General features: G+C 39.1%; 1 protein-coding gene across 1 annotated transcript in view; it reads right to left on the reverse strand.

Annotated features, from left to right (window-relative positions):
• Positions 1 to 19,961: 19,961 nt before the first annotated feature.
• Positions 19,962 to 25,283, reverse strand: part of TOX3 (TOX high mobility group box family member 3) — a 107,868-nt gene continuing 102,546 nt past the window's right edge. Inside the window, exon 7 of the mRNA XM_025370595.1 lies at positions 19,962 to 21,939. Within this exon, the coding sequence (XP_025226380.1) occupies positions 21,184 to 21,939 (756 nt within the window). The 3' untranslated portion in view covers positions 19,962 to 21,183. The remainder of the gene's footprint in view (positions 21,940 to 25,283) is intronic.

Genomic DNA, 25,283 nt, shown 5'->3' on the forward strand with positions numbered 1-25,283 from the left:
AGAGAACCCTAGGTTAATGGGGAAGTTTTTGTTCGTTTGTTTGTTTGTTGGCATTTTAAAGATGTCATTCTATTGTCTTCTGGCCAGCATTGGCCTCTGGGCTTTCTACTGAGTGTAAATTTTTGAGCCTGTATATAAGAGCTGTTTTAAAGTCTTGTATGTTATTTCCATCTTCTCTGTCACTTCTGAGTCTATTTCTATTGATTGATTTCTTGTAGTTATGGTTCACATTCCCCTTTTTCTTATCATTTCTATTATTTTGTAATTGGATTCCAGAAATTATCAATGTTATAATATTGAGTTTCTAGATTTTGATTGTCCTCAAAGTGTGTTGAATTTTGTTTTACTAGGAAGTTTCATGTAGCTTTGCTTGTTCTTTTTGAGATTCGTTTGTAAATTTTCGTTATAGAGGGTATAGAGTAGGCTTTACTCGAGGGCTACATCCCACTTCTAATGAATTATTTCCATGTGGAATGTGAGAAGTTGAATGTCTCCCAGTCCAGTGCGAGATCTAGGAATTGTTCAGCTTCAGTAGTTTTTCTGGGCTAATCTCATGAAGTTTCTTACTGTGTACATGCATTTTAGTACTTAACCAAAAGGCTCAAGAACTCCTATGAAAATTTTGAGAGCTCTTTCTAAGCATACCTCCTCTTCTTCTGTACTCTGGCCCACAAATTCCAGTTGCCTAGGCCTCCCCAGTCTCCTTCTCCTGAACTCAGGGGGTCTGATTTGCTTTCACTGGGCTTTCCCAATTTATTATAATCCAAAAAACGTCTCAAGCAGAAAGTTTTAGTGATCACTGGTCTCCCCTCATTGGTCTCCCTTCTGTCAGAACTCACAATCCTGTGCTATTTATTGACCAGTGTCTGAAACCACAGTTAGATAGCAATTACTTTCTCAGGGTCAGAAGAGGAAGTCCAGCACATTAATATGAGAAAACAGTTTGAAACACAGGATAAATAATATTTGACAGAGAAAAAGGTAGATAAGAGGATCTCTACAGGAAGCAGTACAGAATTCTGGTAAAGGAAATAATTTTTAATGTCTGATAGATCTTCGTTCAAATGCTAGATTTGCATTGTGAATAGGTAAAGGAAAGATTAAATGAGATAATGCATGCCAAATCCATAGTATAACACTATAATAGAGAAAAACCCAAACAATATTGTGAGAAACAACAATGGAAAGAATAACTGGATAATATCTGAAGGATTCAGAGTCTTGTGGAATGCCTCAGATAGTGAGGAAATAAAGAATTTCACATGCACACTAAAGAAGAAATTGGTGTAACATATAAATGAGAGATGACTTTAAAATTTTTTAACTAGATCTTTTTTCCCACATATTTCTTCTGATCTTGTTACTCACACTAGTGAAATATTAGTAACATGATGTTTCAATGATGAGGAAAATAAGAAAACAAGCAAAGAAAACAGCTTCCTAAAGAATAAGCAAGTGGAGATCAAGAGTCATCTCTCGTTCATGTGGCACGATTTCTAATTTAAATCTGGGACCCCATAAATAACATTTAATATAAAAAGTACACACTAAAATCTATCATTTATTCACGCATTCACTCAGTGAGTGTTTAATAAGCATCTACTCTAGCTTACAACTACAGACTGCATATGAATAGGCATTCTAATCCCCCTTCACTCTTGTCCAGTCCCATGACAGAAGCTATTATACAAATGCCTGATCCCTGCTGTCCCAGGTTCCCTGGCAACTGAGTGTGGTCATGTGATAAAGATCTGATATGAGAGAAAATTAATATTTCCCTTCCTCCTTTCGGTATTCTCATGTGAGAACTTGATACTTAGAGTACAGACTCCATCTTGCAAATCTGAGGTGACAACTTTGAGTATGCAAAACCAAGAAACTATAGATAGCAGGATAGATGAACAGAAAGAGCTAGAGGTCTATGTATACTGTTAAACAACCAAGTCATCCGTGAATCACTGACCTCCAGAGCTCTTGTTATGTGAGAAAAGTAAAGGTCTTCAGCTTTTAATCCAGGGTTAACTAGGGTTTTCCTTCATTTCAGCTAAAATCATCCGCATACCATCGAGACTACCAAGATGTCAAGTCAGTCAGATACTTTTATGGGGACCTTGAAACCGGAAGCTAAGGAATGCAGGCAAATAGCAATGAAGTTTAAATACAGATTTTTGGTAAAATACAGGGTTTTAGGTAAAAAACAAAATGTCCTTCTGGATCAGTCTTGGAAATCTTAATGGAATAAATAGGATTTAAGCTAGAATTCTTGTTGAACCTCTAATATAATTCATGCAAAGTAGCAATAAGAAGTACCACAAAGAAGTACAAATAATTATGTGTAAAGTTGGAAAGGGAAAACTGTATTCTTGGCACTTTTCAAGGCACTATGGAGCACAGAAAAAGAAAAATGTTCACTAACCTCAGGCAACTTTAAGTCCATACTGGCAGTTTATCAATGCCAGTACATTTGAAGAAAGAAAGATTAAAACATGTCAATTTTCTGAGTAAGACTATAAAGGGCTTATTCCCTTGAAGGTGAGATCTGAGAAGTCAGTTCGACAGTTCAAACTGGGCAGTTTCTGGGAAAGTTTTATTGAGCTCTCAACCAGTGGTCTCCTGCTTGCAGCCTTGGTCTATGGCACCTCAGTGAACTTCCCTACCATCCAGTGGGGTAGAGCCACCTACTCTGCAATCAGGTGTGAATCTCTTCCTACATTCTTTCTAGTTCTCTTTATTCCTCATTAACCAGTCCCCTGACACTCGTTAATAACCATTTTGTATTAAACCTTTCCGGTTCAAATGACTTTATAGCTTCTGTCTCTTCAGTAGACCCTGGCTGATAATCATGCCATTCTATGTTCACATCCCCTGACATCTTACCCACTGTATTACATTGTTTCTTAGTTTAATAAATGCTCTAAGAGGCACTAGGTTAATTTTGTTTAACTAAGAGTTTCCTAGGTTTGTTGGACCACAAGACATTTTTATAGCTAAGCACCGGTTATTCGAGTACCTTAAAGTACACTGGTATTTAATGGATCAGTTTTGGAAATGTGACTTAGGGGACTTATGGCTAATCTAATGGTTTCCTAAGAAGGTGAAAAGGCACTAATTTCGATTTACTACATTATTGAATATCTACAGTGTTCAGGACACAGCATCACCAGAAAGCTTATAATAAATGGAAATGTGAATGTCAAAAAATATCAAGGGGAATTTTAGGATGCTGTGGAAAAAGAGAAGAGTGAGAAATTCAATTTATTACAGGAAGTATTGGGAAGAACTTTCTGGAATCAAAGATATGTGAATTCAGTCTTCCGGAATAAGCAGATTTTTATGGAGATGCATATACTGGAGTGGGCCAGGGTAAGAAAAATAGACAGGTGGCATAGGAGGCAAAGACCTGTGGTTATTAGGACTCCCATGCTACCACTGACAAAAATCCAACTCAATGGCTTAAGTAGAAAAAGGAATTTATTGGCATGAGTAATTAAGAAGTCCAATTCATGCTGCAGGCACAGCTGGATCCAGAGACTTAAATCATGTCACCAGATTCAGGTTTTTACTCTTCCATTTCCTGGTTTCACTTTTCTCATTTGGACACCATTTCCACTCATGGAGTGTCTCTCCTAGAGTTAGTTGTTGTGTTCAATTCTGAGCAACCTTAGAAAAATTAGGGATTATCTTTTTCCTAAGAGATCTAGAAAAAAAACTCACATAATTCAGTTCCATAAACTGTGACTGAGTCACATGTCCATCTGTAAGCCTATTCTTATGAGCAATAAGACGTGATGCTCTCAGTGGCCAGGCCTGGTTCACATATGTATCCTGGGGCCAAAAATGGAAACAGCAACATCCATGCCACATAAATGAAGTAACACCAGGAGGTAGTTACCAACAGAAGAATGACTACCAGACAAGCAAAAAGAAAAAGGAGAGCTTATTCTTCCATTGGGAAAGAATAGAAGATGGAATTTTATGATGCTAAACTTGATGCTGAAACCAATGACCCAAAAAATTCAGACTGATCTGCTTTGTAAGTGAAATCATTTAATACATGAAAAATAGAAAAGTCTTGCCTAACTCTAAGGCACACACATTAACCTTCTCAGATTAGCAAAACTGAGTAAAGATCTAAAGTCAGTTTCCCTACATCAGAGGAGACATCAGGAAGGTTTGGAATTTCCAGAATGCCTGGAGAAAACATCACTGGTATTTTGTGAGCAACTTTAATGTTCACAAGGAGAGAAGGCACTAAAAATAGAACAAGAGATGGCATTGCTTCCGGACAGTGGGTCCATACAGCTGGTATTAGATACCAATGTACAATGCAAAAATAAGGACACCAAATATTACCCAATTTTAATGGTTTTTTTTTCTCAATTTCTCATTGCCTAGGAGTCTTAATATCACATTAACCAACTAAACCTGCCACAATGCTGATGGGCCCTGGTGAGGAACTGCAAACAAGATCTGAACATGCTTAATAAAATGACCAATTCTCACTGATTTATAGCCAACTAATTACCTGGCAAATATCCAGTCTGTGTTCTCCCTGCTGGAACTGAACTGATAGCAGGCTGTCAATGTGAGAAGGGACAAAAAGGCAGTTTGGAGTTGAAAAATAAGAAGAAATGTTTGATGTATTATAGTGGACACTGTTACTCTCTATCAAGTTGTCTTGGGATGTCTAGAATTACACTGTCAGCCAAGTGCATACTGGTATTTTTAGGGAAATCTAGAGTTACTTAGAATCCCATACACATACAAAATATTGGAAAGGGGTGATAAAGGCTATTTGTAAAGTTTAGCTGTCAGGAGAAAAGAAAACAGAAAGCATACTAGGGCTGTAGAAATCAGTTGCCTTACTGCAGAGATCCCTTATTTCTTACAAAGAATGTGCATTTTTGAAACCTGTGTCTATGGTTATTATTCATCTGGAGAGCATTGTGTCACAAATTTTCTAATGCTCAAGACTGAAATTTAAATGAGAGATTTCTGGTTAAATAAAAGACTACCCAAGCAACTGACCACTAAAGTTTGGTACTTTTGCAAGTACATCCACATACAGTTAGTATACACACCTCACTTAAGTAGGCAGAAGCTAGCTACCAGTGACTTGGAATTAAGAGACTGAACAAAAACAGAACCTCTCACTGACTGTGTGCTCAAAAGCAAAACAAAACAAAACAAAACCAAAAAACCATTTGACCTGGCCTTTCTTGACCCAGCTGTCAAGGGGATCATGACAGGGGATCATGGTGCTTTTCCAATTTAGCCTCATTTATCTCACATATCAATGTTACATCTAAAGATGAACACAGGGCATCCGTGCACAGGGATATTGACCAAGAATGCTTGGGGCATTGGCTAGTTTCTGAAAATTAAATGATAGGAAAAAAATAAGGCGTCAGGCATATTATAGGTCACATAGATCTGCAAAAACAATAGCTACAGCTTGTTAATTTTCTTAAAAGGTCAGAGTCCCTCATTTATTATGTTTTTCTCCTTTCCAGGGAAAATGAATGTCGAATATATTCTAGTGTGGAATCTTCCCTCACTCGGCTATGAGCTTTGTTCAATCAGCTCATCTACTTCTCTACCACTCTACTTCATCAACATGTAATACCCTTTGTCTAGTCCCTCAAGAAATGATGTATTTTCAAATTCATAGTCCTTTATTGTAAGCAATACAAATGAACACTAGTAAAGTAAATAAATAAATACAAAAGAGGAGGTAGTAGGCTTATTTATGGAATGAAGAGTGGAACACTTGCAAGGACTTGGGAAGGAAGGACCAAGCCTGCTAAGGAAATCCCACAGTGAAAATTCCTAAACCTTCTCTAATAAGTGTTTTCCAAGTCAACTTGATGATGATAGGACTCACTTAGAAGTGTTTGTTAAGACACTGATTGCTGGGTCTAACCTACACCTGCTGAATCAGAGCTTTGGGCTGGGGGGTATGCTGGAATTTGTACATTTAATAGAAAAGACCAAGAAACACTGAAGACAGTGCTAATTTAACTCCACTCCATTGAACTTTAGGCTCTGCTCCAATTGGCAAATTCCAGGAAGGGGTAAGCTGATTGGCTCACCCAGGGACAGGTGTCTGCCCCGAGTCCATCAGCTATGGCCAGAAAGACTGTGTATTGGAAAACACTGTCCAGTGTATCAGGGGCCAGTGCCAGAGAAATCACCAAGAACAGGGAATCACTGCTAAGTAGTGTCTATTACCAATACAATAAGCCAAAGCTATGTACGTTTCACTATCTAGTCTTTAAGTCTCATTTAGGGTTCTGAAATATTATATCAACTATTTTTTGAAATTATAAAATGAGGCTGTGCTGGAAAATTGGAGGAAGTATCCCGGTGGCAAATCCAACCTCTGTCAAGAGTTTGCATGGAGCAAAAGGAAAACAGCCAAGACATAGAGGCTTATAGTGACGAATGCTACATCTAGGACATCTAGGACACCACTTATACTATGGAGGGCTACCCCTCTTCCCAACCTCCAAGCCCACACCCTGAAATATCCCCAAACTGGAGTGCAATCAAGTCATTAAGTCAGTGTACAAGCTTGGGAAAGCCCCAGCACCCCACTCCTGGATAACTTTTGGGGGTTACCATCCATGTCTTCTGCTCTTCCCCCGGAGGCCCCATGGCCACTGATTTTGCCAAATGATGGCAGCTTAACAGTCTTCTTTGTCCACAAGGTCTTAGTCACTGTGAAAATTCAATAGATGATTTTGCTGCAGGCATATTTTCAAATGCCAGGAAAGCATCTGCCAGTGTTGGATGTTTGGAGGGCTATTGTTAGGAAGATTAAGTACTGCCCTATGTTCAATCATTTATTCAACAGCCACACGGGGAAGCTAACAAGAGGAGGCAACTGTGATATGGATGTTTGGTGGGTTTTGCAATGGAGAGTTTTTCTCCTTATTTTATGCATAAAGCCAAGGACAGGGAATCTGAACAAGAGGCAGATCATATGACCTCACTTTGAAGAATAAACTATTGGAGTTGACTCTAGGCAATGTCCTCACATAAAAGGCAGGTTGAGAGTAACAGAGAACACCTTCCCAAAGCCATAAAACTAATTATTTTGGCCTATACCAAAAGTGAGTTTTTCCTTTTCCCAGACTCCTGATAAATGCTTTGTTATCAGCCAACTCTTTGAAAGGAATTTTCCTTACAAAAAGTATGTCACATGCACTGTTAATGTCACCCAGCATCCACTCACTTTTCTTCTGACATCATGAGTCTCGTTTTTCACAGGAGAAGCACTTCTCTCTGTTCTTAGCCCATGTACTTCTAGTGGAGTTGAACCCATCCTCAGTTCCAGGGATGAGCAGATGACTTGAGCCTAACCAGTTAGATCAGTACCCTACACCAGCTCATCATCATTGCTTTATACTTGAGCACAAGACCCAATTAGACTCAGCTAAACACAGAGATTTTATTGAGATGGTGAGAGAAGAGACCATTCTCTTTTCTGCTGAAAATGCTAGCAGTACGGATATTGTGAGCTGGACTTCCAGAAGTCATTGAGTGAAAACAGAGAATGAAGAAACCCCAGTAGAAGTCAGAACAAAGACATAGAGATGAAATGAGTGCTGATGACATGTTTGCACTGTTGGCACCAGTTGTGTCTGAAGCTAGTTATATCCCTGGACTTCACAATCATACAAGCAAGTAAATGCACTTACTTTCCCTCAGCCAATTTGATTTGGGTTTTTATCACTTATAATTAAGAGTCCTAATTAAAACAGGAATAACAGAATAATGCATTGTGTTAATTCTTTTTCTTTTAAAACATTGAGCATGTGCTTTGGACTTCTGAAGAAGTAGAAGGCATTGTCCTTCTGAGGTGCTAAAGGAAAAGACAGTGTTTATACATGCACAAAGTATAGAGTAACATCTACTTACAGCAATAGAAAGGGCTTTGTGTAGCAAATGAAATACAGAAGGGCTGAGGCGGTCCAAAGAGAAAAGTCAACATGGAAGGCAGAGGTACACTTTTCTTGGAGGAGAGATAAGCTGGGTCAATGTCAAATTTGGTTATTTCTTCCCTCCTCAGTCAGATGGGCTTGGGTCAAAGGGTTTAGGCTTGAGACAGCAGTAAGAGTCGGCCAACACCACAATCCTCTTAGATGCCACTGGGAAATCTAACAATTCAGCTTCCCCTCCCACGTGTTTTTTGGTGTGTTGGATTTGGAGGGCTCTCCAGATGCTCCAGGGTTAACTCAGATAAGCTATAGTCATCTCAGTATCCCTCTACAATAACTTTGAAAATGCACTACTCTTGAACTCTGCATCCTATTATTGACTTCACATAAAAATTATCTAGAAGTCAGTCAACCAACATCTTTAAGCATCTATTGTGGACCCACTTTGTGATGAGGGGAATGTAAACATTCATGTGTAAAACATGGACCCTGTATTCCATGAGCTTTACAATCAGTAGTGACCTACATAACAAATTAGATTACCAGCAAATGCTTGTATATGTACTCATTAAAGTGCAATGGTTAGTATGAAAAGAGAGAGGATCAGAATGTAAGCTCCCTACATGATTCAGCCATAAGAAAGAATGAAATCACGTCTTTTGCAGCAACATGGATGGAACTGGAGGTCATTATCTTCAGTTAAATAAACCAAGCATAGGAAGTCAACTATCACATGTTCTCACTTGTAAGTGGGTGCTAAAAAATGTGTACACATGTGCATAGAGAGTGGAGTGATAGACAGTGGAGACTGGGATGGATGAGGGGATGGGAGAGAGGTAGATGATGAGAAGCTATTAATGGGTACAACGTACGTTAATTGGGTGATGAATACCCTAAAAGTCTTGACTTGACTGCTATGCAAACCACGCATTTAACAAAATTGTACATATACCCCATCAACTTGTACAAATAAAATCTTAATAATAGCAATTATCATACATTTTAAAAAGCTACCTGAAGGCAAAACTTGCATTTTAGGCAATTTGTTCCCTGCTAGATCCAATACAGAACCTTACAACGGCTCACACCATATATTGCTGGGGATTATACAAGATTGACTGAAGAAGATGTCTGAGAGTAATATTTGGAAGATACAGCCCAGAGTGATGGGCAATGCTCTGCTTCTAAAATGTGGAAGATTTCATCGTATGGGGAAAATGCCATAACTGTCATTGCAGACTGCGGTTTGATTGGTTTGGCTGGACTTCCAAAGCCTTCTGTATATTCACGAGTGAGTGAAAGATGAGAGGCTAAGTTTCCGGTATATTGGACTCTGAAAACATTTCTTCTTTCTACCCCTCCTAGTCTTGTCCCATTCATTAAAAATCAGAAATAAGAGTGAAGATTGGACAAATAACTGCAATGCATTAATTGCTTTGGGTAAAGGAAATCAAAGGTCTTTAAGAACAAGTGACTTTCCCCTGTAATGGGAGGTTTCCTAGGTCCTCTCACTCTCTCGGATACTATATTCTACCCAAGGCCTGAAATATCATTACTCCTTCACAGTACATCATCCCAGCATATTTTGGAATGTCCCTTTTGCTCAGCAGTGGTTGGATGGATTGACAATATGTGTGTTCAGCCTACCTTTCTATATGCCCTATGTTCTCTCCTATCACAGCCCTCACCAAACTGTTTTGTAATTTCTTGTATCTATAATTTGCTGGATCTGCCGGCCTCTGCCCTTGTTCCTCTACAGTTTATTCTCAACCCAGCAGCCAGAATGATCTGTCTCAAACAAATGGCAAATTGTGTCAGTCTACTGTTCAAAATTCTCCATTGACTTCATTTCTCACTCACAATAAAATTCCAAGCCCTAAGAATGACCTAGAAGACCCTATACCAGTGGTTCTCCTATTAATAGGAAATTAACAAAACCTAGAGAGGCTTAAGAGAAACAAACAAGCAAGTAATGTCATTCCTGCACCCAAAACTAATTACATCAATTCCTGGAGCTGTTATTTTTCTAAAAGGTTCCCAGGTAATTCTTTTAAATGTTACTATTATGGAGAATTTTGAACATACACAAAAGTAGACAAGCTAGCGCTTTGACGTCTATGTATCCATCATCCAGCCATCTCTCAACCCATGACCAATCCTGCCCCCTCCACATTCCCATCCAGTTCCCCTGTCTTGTATTACTATGGAGCAAATTGAGACATCATCACATTATCCAGATAGTCATTATCTAGATTATCAATATCTATAAATATTTCAGAGTGCAACTCAATAAATTAAGAATTCATTTTTCTTCCAGCATAACCACAATATCATTAACACATCTAAGGAAGAATGTATAGCTATTATGATCCACTGCAAGGATAGAGAACCATTACCCTACACAGTCTGCCTTGGGACTTCCCACTTAGACCTCATCCACTGCTTTTTCCCTCTTTCATTCCCCTCAAACCACAGGGGCTGCCTTGCAGCATCTCAAACACTGCATTCCTGGGATCCTGTAGCCACCTTTTCACTGGCTAGGATGATCTTCTCCCAGATAGACACACAGCTTCATCCCTCATCCATTGTCACTTTTTCAATAAGCCCTTCCTTGCCTACCCTATTTAAACTTGTAGCTCATCCCCTATCCACCCCATGCCTTCCTTCTCCCCCTTCCACACTTATTTTTATTCATGGCATTTATTGGGTGCCCAAATACTTGCTGAATAAAACTGCATTTCCCCATCAGAATATAACTCCATGAGAGAAGGCTCCATGTAAATATTTGCTAAACGAATGCGTAAGTGAATGACTCAAATGGATAATATTATGCTGGCCTGTAAGCCAATGAGATGATGGGATAAAGGGTAAAGAGTCAAATAAATAGATACTCTATTTTATAAAGCTTAGAGAAAAACAACAAAGTTTGTAAACATGACAAGGTGAGAATAATTAATAGGTAACGCATTCACAGCAAGCTATTAATGGAAGCTAGAGTGTTTGAAATAAAATCCTAAGCACTGAGGTTAACATCAGAAAGCACAACAGTTCTCTTTTATTAACAGTCCCTTGGGCTGCTTGCACCATAGAATTAAGCCAGGTTGGTAAAAAGTGGTACGATACAATCATAAAGAAACAGCTGTAAAGCATAGGTCAGACTTAGCAGTACATAAATATGTATGCAAAAAAAAAAAAAAAAATTAGGGTGAGCCAGTCCAGACTCAGGTAGGCAAAACCCCAAGCATCCTTGCTCACTAAGCATTCACATTCTCTTTCTCAGGAACTCTGATCCTGGAGTTCACTGTATGTGTTGTTGCTCTCATTGAGTCAGTAGCCGCCTTGGCCATCTTCCTGGTGTAGGAAACAGCAAGATAGCTGAGAATCTCTGAAAGGCTGAAGCTACATGCTCAGGTGTAAAGGTACTAAAGCCATACTTCACTGCCTCCCTCCTCCAGGGCCAAGGAGGACATTTGGAAGCATTCTCTTTGGAAACCATACCTAAGACAGGTTGTTTCAGTTCAGGCTTGGAACATTAAGTCTTGGCTTCCAATATAACAAGAGAGCTTGCTCTCACTCTCCCAGGCTGTTAAGGCACAAGATGTCCTGTTTGTCATCTGGCAGATAAATATTCAAAGGCTCCATCATTGTGACAACAGAAGATGGGCTTGCACGAGTAATGGTCTCCAGCCCGGCACGTGCTCCTCTTCATTAGGAATCATGGAAATTGAAGAGGGGTTCAGACAATAAAGATGCTTCTCACTCTCAATGCTAACATAGCACATATTGGAAATCTCTTGAAACTACTGTGTCATCAAAGCTTAGCAATTAGCCTCCAGAGTAACAGGCAAAAGTTTAGCAATGGATGCCACCCATGAGTAGGAGCAAAGGAGGGCATGATTTCCATGCCCGTTACAGGTGTGTTAGAAAACAAAACTATCACAAAGTCATTTGTTCTGAAGTTCGCTTCCTGTGCTCTATTGTTCCCTGCATGAAGAGTTGCCATGCTTATGAACACAGACCTGTTTTGTATATGCAATTAAAAGGAAATGAAGTTTCACTTAAAACTCGAATGAATTTTATTTTTGGTTGTTTTATAGCTTGGGGGTGATAGGGACATAGGCTTATCTTTCTATTAGAAAACATAAGAGATTATACATATAACAATTAGACACTATAGATTCACTAATTTCATCCAGAAATATTAAAATAAGCATTATGTTCATATGCCAATTGTCACAATTTGGCCCAATAGGACTCTGCTTTGCTGGCTTGGAGAAAGCTAGAGAACTGTGTATTTTCCACAGAACATGCCCATTCTTCTCTTCTCTTTCGTATCTGCCAAAATATTCATTCATTCATTCATTTGAGTGGTCCAATGCAGTTGACTTCTCAAGTCCACAGGTGATTAAAAGGGGTGCTTGCTACTGAAGGTGAGTAAGGGCAGCTGATTCCCCTAAGGATACAAGAAAGAGAACCCGGCCTTTTATATTTGCAACTTCGCCAAACCTTGTGTAAGTTTGTAAACACCATAAAATATGTTACGATGTTTACAGCATATGTCTCTTATTGTTAAGAACTATTGTGGAAGTATGAGCAAGTCTACTTCTTAAAATATTTTTTATATAATAGTTACGGCATTCAATTATACAATAGTAATTGTGAATAATTATACCAAACCCCAGTCTGTTTTATGACTACTTCTCACGCTGAGCTCACATACTCTGTATAAACACCATCTGTATCAAACATAAAACTCTTAGTTGTTGTAAGAATACAGGCTTACAAAATGTAGCTTATTAGTTCTGGGGCCAAGCAGTTTCATGGCTATTGCCTAGGCTTCCACAATCCACATGAATCCGATGATCTTCTCCAGCTGTGTTCTGTTTCTTTGACTTGAAGCCTTGTTAGTTACCTTGATAGCATAGGATCATGGCAGAAATCATGGCCCACGTGCCCGGAATGTTGATACACCTCCGCAGTTCTGTTCAGCATTAAGTGCACTTACTTTGTGCTACAGATTTCTGCTCATTTCCTATACGTGTGGTACAGATTTAGATCCTTAAATTTGGCCAACAGGGATGCTTCCTAAATTTCCCTTCACAAAGTGCTATCAGGGTCTTTCAGTGTCCCTTCCAAGCTGTTCCTCCAGAAATCTCCAAATGAAGTTTTCCCCCTGAAGAGGCCCCCTCACTATGTAAAAAGTTTTAACAATGAAAGAGAACAGCAACTTTTAAAAGATGACTGATCTCTGAACAATCTTTGGTCCAAGAATTTAAACCTCTATTGTCAGCTATCTAACCTACTCAAGACAGCCTGACTTTGAGAGGACTGAACAAAGTACACATTTTGTTTCCAATAGATAAGTGATTCTTCAGCAGGAAACAAACTTCAGATACAACCTACAAATAAACAAAAATAACTTCGCAGAAATTTAACCCAATCTAAGAAAGATAAGTTGTGCCCATCCTCAAAAGTCATTCTGCTCAGATTTGTTGTTTGTCTTTAGCCATTGACTGAGCCTAATCAGCATATTTCTGGGTGTTTGATGATCTAGAAGTCAATATCATTGTCACCTTTTTAGCACCTTTTTTTTTTTTTTTTTTTTTTTGAGACGGAGTCTCGCACTGTAGCTCAGGCTGGAGTGCAGTGGCATGATCTCAGCTCACTGCAAGCTCCGTCTTCCAGGTTCATGCCATTCTCCTGCCTCAGCCTCCCGAGTAGCTGGGACTACAGGCGCCCGCCACCATGCCCGGCTAATTTTTTTGTATTTTTAGTAGAGACGGGGTTTCACTATGTTAGCCAGGATGGTCTCGATCTCCTGACCTCGTGATCCACCTGCCTCAGCCTCCCAAAGTGCTGGGATTACAGGCGTGAGCCATCGTGCCTGGCCTTTAGCATATTTTAATCTTGAAAATGTTCCTTATTAGAAGGCCTGATCTCCTTGCTAACTAAGACTTTAGGATTTAAGCTAGGAAAAAACATACTTTTTCTTCTCTGTTTTTTCTGTTACAAAATTTCTACCTCCAAGCAGTATAAGTAATGGTTTTGTTGCATGCAAAAGGATATTATTGCATTTCCCCCATGGAATTAGTTTCTGATTTGGAAAGAACTACAACTATATTCACATTCTTTGGCCAAAATATTCTGAGCATCATTTAAAAGTTACAAGCTAGGTATGCCAGCATTTGGACACAATTTATAAAAGTGTTATTATGAACAAAATGGTGTCATTCCTTCCAGGTAACTGTCCAAATATCCAAAGATAGATGTCTTAATTTGGCATCCAAAAAAACACACACGGGGTCAGACTGTATGTAGGTAATTTCTGCAGATGCTATTATTTGTCCCCTGGGATCTCACATACGCAATACCAATTACAGAGGAGAGGAGTAAGAATAGGCAAAAAGGGTGAGGGCTGCAACAGCAGGCCTGAATGATTTGGACTAAAATCTTACATCAAATTTGCAAATTACCAATTAAGGCAGGTTTAGAACATGGCATCATTTTCGCTCACTATGACAAACTGGAAATTAAGGTTCTCTCTGCATGTCAGAAGCATGACAGTAATGACACAACAAGAAATGCTATCAGAAACACCTTTCCTGGTAACAACATATCCTTACACACAAGGCAAACTGCCTGGTAAGAAAAAATAGGCCAAAAATCTGAAAATAAACATAAGACCTGGATCTCAAAAAAATTGCTACTCAGTTGCCTCTGGATAAGTCACTCAAATACCTTGCAAATGAAAGCCTCAAATACCAGAATGCTCATACCTGGTTCTGGAGGAATATGTTCAAAAATGTCATTCACTTCTACTCAATCTTAGCAAGTGACCATTTGCAAGGTAGCTTTAGTGCTCTGTTCATTTAAAACAAGGCAATAATAAAATCTTGTGGACTCGGGACGTATCTCCTTTGACAAATGAGTGGTAGCATGCACTGCACTTAGTAAGAGGCATGTGGTCTCAGAAATTGAGTGGTAACTCATGAAGCAGTATACAGTGTTGTTGCTGCATAATTCCTGGGAAGATACATCCCCTATACTGTCTTAGATTTTTCATGCTCAACATTGGAGCGGTTCATTGGATTCCATAAACAATATACAACAATGAACACCTACCCGATGCTCACCCATCTCAAGCTTCCTTAAATCTTGTTTCTCTTTTTAAACATATAGAAGGATACTATGCCTTGGCACTTTTGTAGTACCTCCAGTCATAACACTTGAACCCCACAAATCAAAGCTGTTTGCTTGAATATAAAAGAATGACAGAGAGGTAGAGAAAATAGACTGGAAAGCATTCACACCAAAAAAAGTGCCATGTGGCATTAAGCCCCTTTGAGAATGTTGGCTACTACTTGTGGCACTCACTCTACCTTACTGCCTGCCTCGCCGTGAGGAAAGCAGAGTAATGTTTCTGTTCAGTGTTGTGATGGATGTGTCATCTAGCTAGCTACACATACAAACATATATTTACACATCTTATATACAAATATATGATAGGCATAAATCTGTATCAAATACATATGGCATACACACACGAATATTTGACCTAGAGCGAGGACATATCCATTCCATTTCTGGCTATCCCTCTTAAAAACAAAGAGATATTGAAACAAGCCGCCACCACCCCCTTTGTGCCTCAGTTTCCTAATTTGTTACATGAGGTTAACTCTGCCCTATCTAGACAGGGAACCAAATGAAGTAATACACAGAAAACTGCTTTGAAAAGTCCAGAGTGCTATACAAATGCCAGGGATAATGATATGTTTCACAAAAGAGCATTATTCCTTTGCTAAGAAGGGTAAATCCACATTCACATTTTCTATCTGTGAAGGTTCTTCTTTGAAATTAAATTGAGACCGTAACCAACATCTCTCCCAGTGCTGCCTGAGGTTTTACTCAGCAACAAAGCAAGGGCTTCTTTCATCCTTCATCACATTTGAGTTCAAGCACCAAGAGGTACTTTTTACCAGTGGTGAAAATAGCTTTCTTTTCACAGCAGAAACACAGAAATGAGCTCTCTCGATGCTAATGGAAGGATAAGGCTTGTTCTACAGTTGCCACCACACACACACACACACACACACACACACAGACACACACACCAAAAAAACACCTTGATTTGATTTGGCTTTGTTGATGGTGTGTTCCTGCACCAGGAAGATGGGAGTGGCATGAGAAAGAGGAGAAAGTACATGAAGCGATGGCTTCATTTATGCATATGAATAATGAAATATTGACATACATTTTCAAGTGGTCATCTTGCTCCATTTTTCTTTCAGCTTTCAGTGCCCCCTGGACGCTCCTCTCTAAAAAAAGTAGATTAAACCCTTCAGCCTTCATGCATTCAATTAATTCTCATCATACCTGCCTTATTTGGATGCCTTCAGTGCTTTTTGAGTTCATCATAATTCCCCAGCAGATCTTCTACAAATCTGACCCCTCACTTCCTCTCCAGTGCTTTTCCTGCTCACCTCCACAAAAGCTGTGTGTCCAATTTTGTTTGATTTTCTTCTGCTGTTTTGAGGTGCCCATGCTTTCAACCTGAATGGATTTTCTCTGCTCTCCCCTTGGCTGGAGATGTCTTCTACTTCTACCAGGATAACTTTTATCTTGGCCTGTTGAGATCCTACACAACCTCCAAGGCACATCTTAAATGCCCATAATTTCATGTAGCTTTCCAATGGCAGTCTCTCCCCTTTCTAAATACATTTTAATTTTCTCAGATTAAAAACCACACCTTTAAAATGGCTCTTAGAGGCACACAAATCATTGTGTCTGGTGGGTATCTTTTCCACCCCAATAAAAAATGAAAGCTCCTAAAGTTCACTATGGCTTTGTTATTTTATTATTTTATTTTTTAAACATTTATTATGAAAAATTTCAAACATATACAAAATAAACAGAAGGCACTATTTGTTTTTGCATCTCTCTGGGACCTATCACAGTGTTTTGCATGTAGCAGAGGTAAATTTAAGTAATTCAGGCCTCAGGCAAATGGAGCTGTCTGTCTGCATATCTGACGTCATTGTCTCCTGGATGGTTAAGCTTTTCCTCAGTAACACACACTGACACACAACCCACACACCTGTAGGATCACAAACTACAAGGATTAAACCCGCTCATTGGTTTTAAAATTCAGGGAAAGTCTTTATTTTGAGGTCAGTTCAGATAATCAGTAAAGCTAACTATATTCGAGGGGATGGGGAGAAAACATTTATATATTTAAGAATATTTTCTAAGAGAATTCAAGTCTGGTTGTATATCTGTTTGATTTTCTTAGTAAGGCACATTTTTTTATAAATGTGTAATACCTGAAGAATAACATACAAATATGAGGGTTTTCTATTAATACCAGGTTTTCTTCACTTTACATTAACATTTTTCAATGTCTTCCCTTCTCAAAACCTCAGACTCCTAAAGGTCTATTTTAGATATTTTTTTAACTTGCGTCTACTTAGCCCATTTTTTGCTACTACTGAGTGTGTGTGTGTGTGTGTGTGTGTGTGCATTTGGGAGAGTAGTCAGATCCTTAAAGCAAACCAGAATTCTGGAGTGATAGATTACATGTCCATGCTGTGTCATATCCAATTATCTCAAATTGACTGTACACTGCATTATTCTGTTAGTGCATGGAAGATCAATAAATATGGGGAAAATCCAGCCCAGCTCTCCACTTTCCCATCCGATTCTAGTAGGTCTGAGACGGATCATGCTACTGTGATGTGTACGCCACAGCTAAGGCAGGCAGGTGGTGCATAGACACCATTCAAACTTGGCCTATTCAATCCCAACTCCTCTAACTCTCCATTCATGCATAGCAAAACACCATCTGGTCCTATTTTGCCTCCAGCAATCACAGCTGACCAAAAACGATAATAACAGCTGTTGCAAAACAAAAGCCAAACAAAGGGGGTGGGGGGGGGAAGGAAAGGTTATATTGAAGTCCAGTGCTGAAAAATGCTCCATGAAGTGAGAAATGGGAAAGAAACCATTCAAATGTCTAAAGCTCACTGAATGGACACAGTGGAGGACTTCTACTTAAACTTGAGATATTAATCCATCTGTCTAGAAAGCCTTCAAACCTCCGTCAGGTGGTAATATATGGCAGAAATTATGCTCCATGAAGGCATTTAAGCTTTTGTTCTTTGAGTCGGGAACTCATGACCCCATGTCAGCTAAAAATGAAAATGCCTTATGTTCTTTCATCATACAGCAGTACAGGTTAATGCAAAAAGGGAACATGTTTAGCCGGAGTAATAAAATAATGTCTACATGGCATTGGGAGAGACAAGGGGTGTGTGTGTGTGCGTGTGGTTGTGTGTGTGTGTGTGTGTGTGTTTGTGTGATGGAGGTGGTGGGGGTGAGGGGGGTGTCTGTAGACCACTTAAGAGGGAAGGCATTTAGGCCACTTAGGTGTGACACTAATCAGATACCACATTTCTCATGTCTATTTTTCATTATCCTGATTTATTTCTGACCTCTAACAAAAGGAAAAGTGCACCAAGTACTTACTTAAGTCTTAGGAATAGAAACCAGTCATATGTATAAACTGAAAGTTAACATGCTTTGTGAATCCTGAAAACAATAATATGGTAACAAGGTTGAGGAATTCTTTTTATGATTCAAGCCTTTTGACATTTTAAATATATAGTTTTGTCTGGTAATTAATTTTATAAACTGCAGTCATTAAGCTTTTTTTTTTCCTCTGGAATTGACCGTCACTGGCTTAGCAGCATTTAATCAAATGTGATAAAACCTAAGATTTATAAAAATCATTTAATAGATGTTACAACACCTGCTTCTAACTGCAAACAGTTGAAAACAGACTTCACTTGCAATTAAGTCTTATCACTAGTGACATTTTTTTCCAAGCAATACTTCATGGGTTTTCAAAATGACAATTACAGAACTAATACACAATTACTGTCACATGTAGTTTAGCAATTAATTTTGAAGACATTTGTCTAAAGGTTTCACAACAGAATATAAAATGGTTATTGTTATGTAATGTTAGTTTCAATTCACAGAAAATCTTTTACCATTCGAGCTCTACTTCTGCTGGGTCTGATGCAGCAGATCATTTCTTTGTGGAATACAATCACTCCCTTGTAGCTGTAATTAGGCATCATTCTAAGGCTGTTTGAACACTGATACCTGTCAACTAATACATCTTATGAAAAGCTTCAATTTAGACATAAATTTTTCTACAGCAAGAAATCCATAAATTTATAATTAGAATCTCTTGCTGTTCAATATTTGTACATAATACAGAGTAGGAGAGGATTATGAAATATTGAAAGCTGAATTCATTATTCATAACCCACAACATACAGTAAATATTCTCTGAAATACAACAACTTTGAGGGATCCATATTCCATTATTTTTGAATGTCTCACACACAGCAGCTATGAAGCGCACCACGCACACCCTCATTCTTTCCAGATTAGGATTCTGGTCAGGGTTGACACTTGCTGTTTTTAATTTTCATTTTATCATAAGCAGTTTAAGACTGTTGCCAGTGGTAATTTGCAATTTTTATCAAGACCTCTTCATTATAGCTTCTGACAGGACAGATGCTGTAATTAATCATGCAAGACAACTGGGGATAGTGGTCACACTGCTCTCAAAGAGGAACCGCTACAGAGCAAGAAAAGGGGGGAATAAATGGGCACCGAAATAATTATTTTGGCTTAAGAATTAGCATTCACCATCCATTTTAATAGTAATAACACCACAATACCCAGGTAGTTCTAGCCCCCCCGCCAAAAAAACGATTACTTTTTTCTCGCTATACTTACCTTGTACTTGCATCTTTTTAAAAAGACAATTACACAAATATTCCCAATGGGTTGTTTTGCTTTTTTTCAAGGATCTTCATTTCAGGCTATGCATTGTGTATTCTTGGCCATCATATTTCCAATTGAAAAATGGAAGATGATGCTTGGGCTGAAATGAAACTTGGTATGTGGCATATTTCCCCATCTTACATGTATTCAAGGAACCAAAAATGAAATCTGACATATCATTTTATTTGAAAAGTGAACAGTTTCCTTGTTGTTGCATCAAAATACAGTCCACAGTTTTTACTGAAATGTGTTTATTCTATAGCAAGATAAAAGCATTTTTGTTTTAGTTAAGCAAAATACAAACAACTTAATTGCTGCTATCATAACTCATAAAAAAGTATAAAACAGCATAAAAACACAATAAGCAACGTAGCAATGAATGGTTTATGTCACCAGTGTTTACGTTAAAGCCTCATTTAGGAAAACTTTACAGCACATGATATGAAAACTTACAACTTTGAAAGAAAATATTTACATTGATTATTCAGATGTGGTGTGCCTTTTAAATAGTCTACTGGTATTACATCATAATAAAAACTCTTGCTTTTTTCTTTTTAAATCTTAACTTTTGTAATAACTGTTCTCATTTAAGTGCATTTCCCTTTTAAAAATACAGTGTTTTTATTTTTCGAAACTTGTCACTCAAAACACGGAATATAATATTCACATTTCTTTTCTTCTAATTGGAATGAATATAATGGGCTAACAGTGGCCATAGATATTGTTACAACATATACTGTGGTTTGATTTGGAGAAGTCATGGATAAAAAGTGTGAATAAGTCAATAATTGAATTTAATCACTTGCATTTTTTTTCTGGAGAGATTTAGGAAAAAAATAAGAGCTTTGGCAAAAGTCTGTGATTTACATTATTTTTTTTCATGACAAAAAAATGCCATCAACTATTCACGTCATACAAATGTTTGTATGAAACTGGATCTTCATATTTCAGGTAGTTACAACTGTGCTTTTTATTTTTAGGGCTTCAGAAGTTCAGATAGCCTGGAAGTGTGGTTTACTCACTTCTAGAGAAATAAGGCCATTTTCTATGACTCAGAGAGGCCAGTTTATAGTCATTATGTCCCAGGATTCATTAAACAGTTTGATTCACATATTGTAGGTATAGCCTGAATAAATAAAAAAGGCATCACATAAAAGAGCACAGCTTTTCTCGTTTAAAAACAAAGTGATTTATAGTCAGCTAGAAGATGTTACTCAGCTACACTGTAGTTCTTATTGCCTATCTAATAGACACTTGAGAGGACCGTTTGATCTGTTACACATTTCTGCATAACCAACACCAACTTACAGGTTTCAGCCACATATGCTTTACCCTCCTATGCCACTCTCCTCGGTATACGCAAATCCGTCTGCCACATGCGTCTTCAGAAAATACTGACCTGCGATAATACTTGAGTCTGTGTCTGAGACTGTATTTGCGACTGGTGCTGCTGAGAGGCTGGCTGGGGGCTCCCGATGGCAGGGATGGGGGATGTTATCTGAGAGGCGACGGGAGAGTGCTGCCGAGGAGAAGGCTGAGACTGGTGCTGCATGTGTTGCAGCTGCTGCAGCTGGAGGCGCTGCTGCAGCTGCTGCTGCAGCTGCTGTTGATTAATTTGCTGCTGGAGATGCTGCTGCTGCTGCAGGTGCTGCTGCATGTGGTGCTGGAAATGCTGCTGCTGCATCTGCTGCTGGATTTGCTGATGCATTTGGTGCTGCTGGAGTTGCTGCTGCTGCATCTGTTGCATCTGTTGTTGTTGTTGCTGCTGCTGCTGCTGCTGCTGCTGCTGCTGTAACTGCATCTGATGCTGCTGGGTTTGCACCGAAGGGCTCACTTGGGTGGAGGGTGCTGAGCCAACCATGGTCGTTCCCATGGAGCTTATCAGTGGAGCCCCAATGTTCGAGGGCATGTTGGCTGCAATGGTGACTGATGTGACAATCTGGTTCATGGGGAGTCTCATGGTTAAGGGTTTGGGAGCGATTGACCTAGGGAGGGATTGCTGGAGAGCCTGAGGTGATGCTGACACTGTTCCATGTTGAGACAGTGGAGTGTTGAGAAGGAGGGAGGATGTCAGATTGGTCGACGCCAGGGTCTGCTGAACAGAACGGATGGTCTGGGCTTCTGCTGACTCAGCAGCAGCCTGCATTTTGGGGGAAAAAATTCCAGACTGTTACAATACATAAGTATTTAAAATACTTAAGCATTTTTAGATATTATAAATTGATTTTTTTTAATGGCCACCATTATTCATGCCCTCCTGTATCTGTACTCTTTGTCTTGTGACTTTTTCACTCCTCCCAGATGTGGAGTCAAATCCCCTACCTCCTTGAGTCTGGGCTGCTCTAGTGCCTTTGCTTTGGCTGACAGAATGCCCTGGCAGTGATACTGTCCCAGTTCCACGATGAGGCCTCAAGCCTACCCCTGCCATATGCATGATGACAGATATGTGGCCCAGTTACCCACCCCAAGAGTCAGTTCACTGCCATCCAGCCAACTGTGATCAATGTGAATGAGTCCAGCCCCTCCAACATGCAAGCTGACCCCAGACAGAAAAGCAAGACTAGCTGATTCTACTACGCCTGGCCTAGATCTGAAGAACCAGCCAGCTAACTGGCACTCTCTGAAGATAAATGCTCATCTTGTACCACATCACTGAGCTTTGGGGATGGTTGTTACACAGCACTATTGTGGCAAAAAGATAACTCATACACATATTTAACAGCAATAATTCTTCTGCATTTAACTCTGTACTAAGGACCTTACCACTGAGTACCATATGTTTAAAGGCAACAGAGTACAGGCTGCCTGAGTTCAAACGCAGTTCTCTGACTTAACAACTTTGTGACATTGGACAAGTTAATTTACTCATCTGTTCCTGTTTTCTTATCTGTAACATTGGGTTATACGGTTTCTTTCTTTCTTTCTTTCTTTCTTTTCTTTCTTTCTTTCTTTCTTTCTTTCTTTCTTTCTTTCTTTCTTTCTTTCTTTCCTTCTTTCCTTCTTTCCTTCTTTCTTTCCTTCTTTCTTTCTTTCTCTCTTTCTCTCTCTCTCTGCCTCTCTCTCTCTCTCTCTCTCTCTCTCTCTCTCTTTCTTTTTTCTTTTATTTTTTGTGAGATGGAGTCTTACTCTGTCACCCAGGCTGGAGTGCAGTGGCACGATCTCGGCTTACTGCAACCTCTGCCTCCCAGGTTTGCGCCATTCTCCTGCCTCAGCCTCCGGAGTAGCTGGGACTACAGGCGCCCACCACCACACCCGGCTAATTTTTTGTATTTTTTAGGAGAGACGGGGCTTCACCATGTTAGCCAGGATGGTCTCGATCTCCTGACCTCGTGATCCGCCCGTCTCGGCCTCCCAAAGTGCTGGGATTACAGGCGTGAGCCACCGTGCCCGGCCAGGTTATATATTTTTCTTGTGCAGAGGTCGTGAGAATTAAATGAACTCATATGTTAAGCATTTAAGAAAGTGCCTGGTCCATGGGAAGCAACAAATATTAGCTATTTTTATTAGTTAACAATTACTATTACCAGAAAATGGCCACTGGAATACTTGAAAGCCCTGTATTGTGTGGTTATTTATAACAAGGTTCACTCAAATATAAGAAAACCATTACTGGTTTCCTCAGAGATACCAAACTGAAGTTTTCACAATTTTAGAAATGTTTTAGTTCATCAACTATTTTTGAAGATTTCCAGAATTTATTAAAGGAGTCATAGATAAGGGGGAAATGTTCAACTTCATGGGACCAAATCGCCTGTTAAAAGATAAACAGCAGATATACGGCTGAACATAGAGAGAAAGTACTACTTTTTGTGCTAAAAACACTTCACTGCCTCCACAAAAGGAAATTCTTCCACTAATGCAACAGTGGAATGATTCATTCCAAAGACAATTTTTTCCTTGTATTCTTCATTTGATTAGGATGTTTTGGGGGGAGTGTTGCAGGGGCACCTAGGAGACATCAAGCAGCCATCTACTATCTTTAATAATTGTATATTTCTAAATTTTTATGACTCTGATTTATAAAATCCTACTGTTGGAAAGAAACCGAGATGTAACCTCATATAGAGTCATCCAGTGTGTAGGAATAGCCACCTCTGATGTTTTCTGTTTGAACACATGTCATTATCGTAAGGCACTCCCCTTCAGTGGACAGCTCTCCGCATTACAAAACTCAGTGCGGCTGCATGTTCCTGAACGGTCATGTTCTAAGGTCTTAGGGTAAGAAGCAACCTATAAATATTCAAATTTGTCTTCAAAAAACCATTAAATCACCCATAAAGTAGAATACACACAGTAAGCATGTACATAATTCTTATATACTCTAGTAGTTAAAAATTAACAAGCTAGTCTTAAAGAAAAAAACACAAAGAAAGTCTGTATTTCAACACCTGGGCAGCTCAGTTGCACAGTTGTGCCTTTAAGATGCTGCCTTAATGGTAAATGGAGATGGGTGGATGATTGCAGAGTTCTTCCTTGCCTGTCTTCTTGCTCCTTTATGGTTTAATAGTAAGCTTCCATGAATTTCTTTGGTTGTTGTAAAGATTAAAAGGGATAGCAGAGTCATATCTTAAGCGGGGAGGTCTGAGGCTCCGCGTGTAGAGGCATAAGTTAAATGTGCATATGATGCAACCCTATTGATGTTTCTGATGCTGGGGCTGAACTCTCGCTCCCTGTAAGCTCACCCCTTGGATGAGTTCTCCTCTCTTGGGCACAAAGATCGACTTCATTTCTCTTATATGACAGCCCTTATATTTGAGGACTAAGATCATACGCCTCCAAGTCCTTGCTTCCCTGATTCTTTCAGTTATTCTAACCTGATGTGATTTTCAGTCCTCACCATCGTGGAGGCAACGCTCTAGAGAGACATCAGTTGATTGTCTTCTCTCTTTACATTGTGGGATCCAAAACAGAACCAATTCTTTAGAAGTGGTCTAACAATCACTATACAATTCGATGCTGCTTCCTGTGCGATCACTTCACACTTTGGGTTCAGGTTGAAATTATTCTAAACTTATACCTAAAAGACCATATTCGTTGCCTCACAGTTCTTTGAACAGAGATTTAGGATCCTCTCAAAGCGCATTTACTGAATTAAAAAACAAACAAACAAAACCCTATTTTAAATTTATTCCTTCTAAATTCTCTCCTATTGATTTTTGTTTCCTTTTTGGTGCCATTGAATTTCGTCTGAAAATATTTCTGAATCCTGATCCTAGCATGCAATGTATAAGTTTTAAGTTATCCCTTCTAAGTCACTCACAGACTTCATGAGCCCAATCATGGTTAATACTCCCTGAATGCCTTTTGAGATACTGGATCTTGGTTTAAATAAATCCATATACAGTCAATTATTCATGCTCTAATGCACAAAATCACCTATACCTGCTCTGGATAAATGAATGAATAAATGATCCACTTAAGAAGTACATGCACACTGTTGCTCTATTCACTTCACTCCATCTAATTAACCACCAACTATACTTT

This window comes from Theropithecus gelada, chromosome 20 (genome assembly GCF_003255815.1).
Source record: "Theropithecus gelada isolate Dixy chromosome 20, Tgel_1.0, whole genome shotgun sequence".
NCBI classification, from domain to species: Eukaryota; Metazoa; Chordata; class Mammalia; order Primates; family Cercopithecidae; genus Theropithecus; species Theropithecus gelada.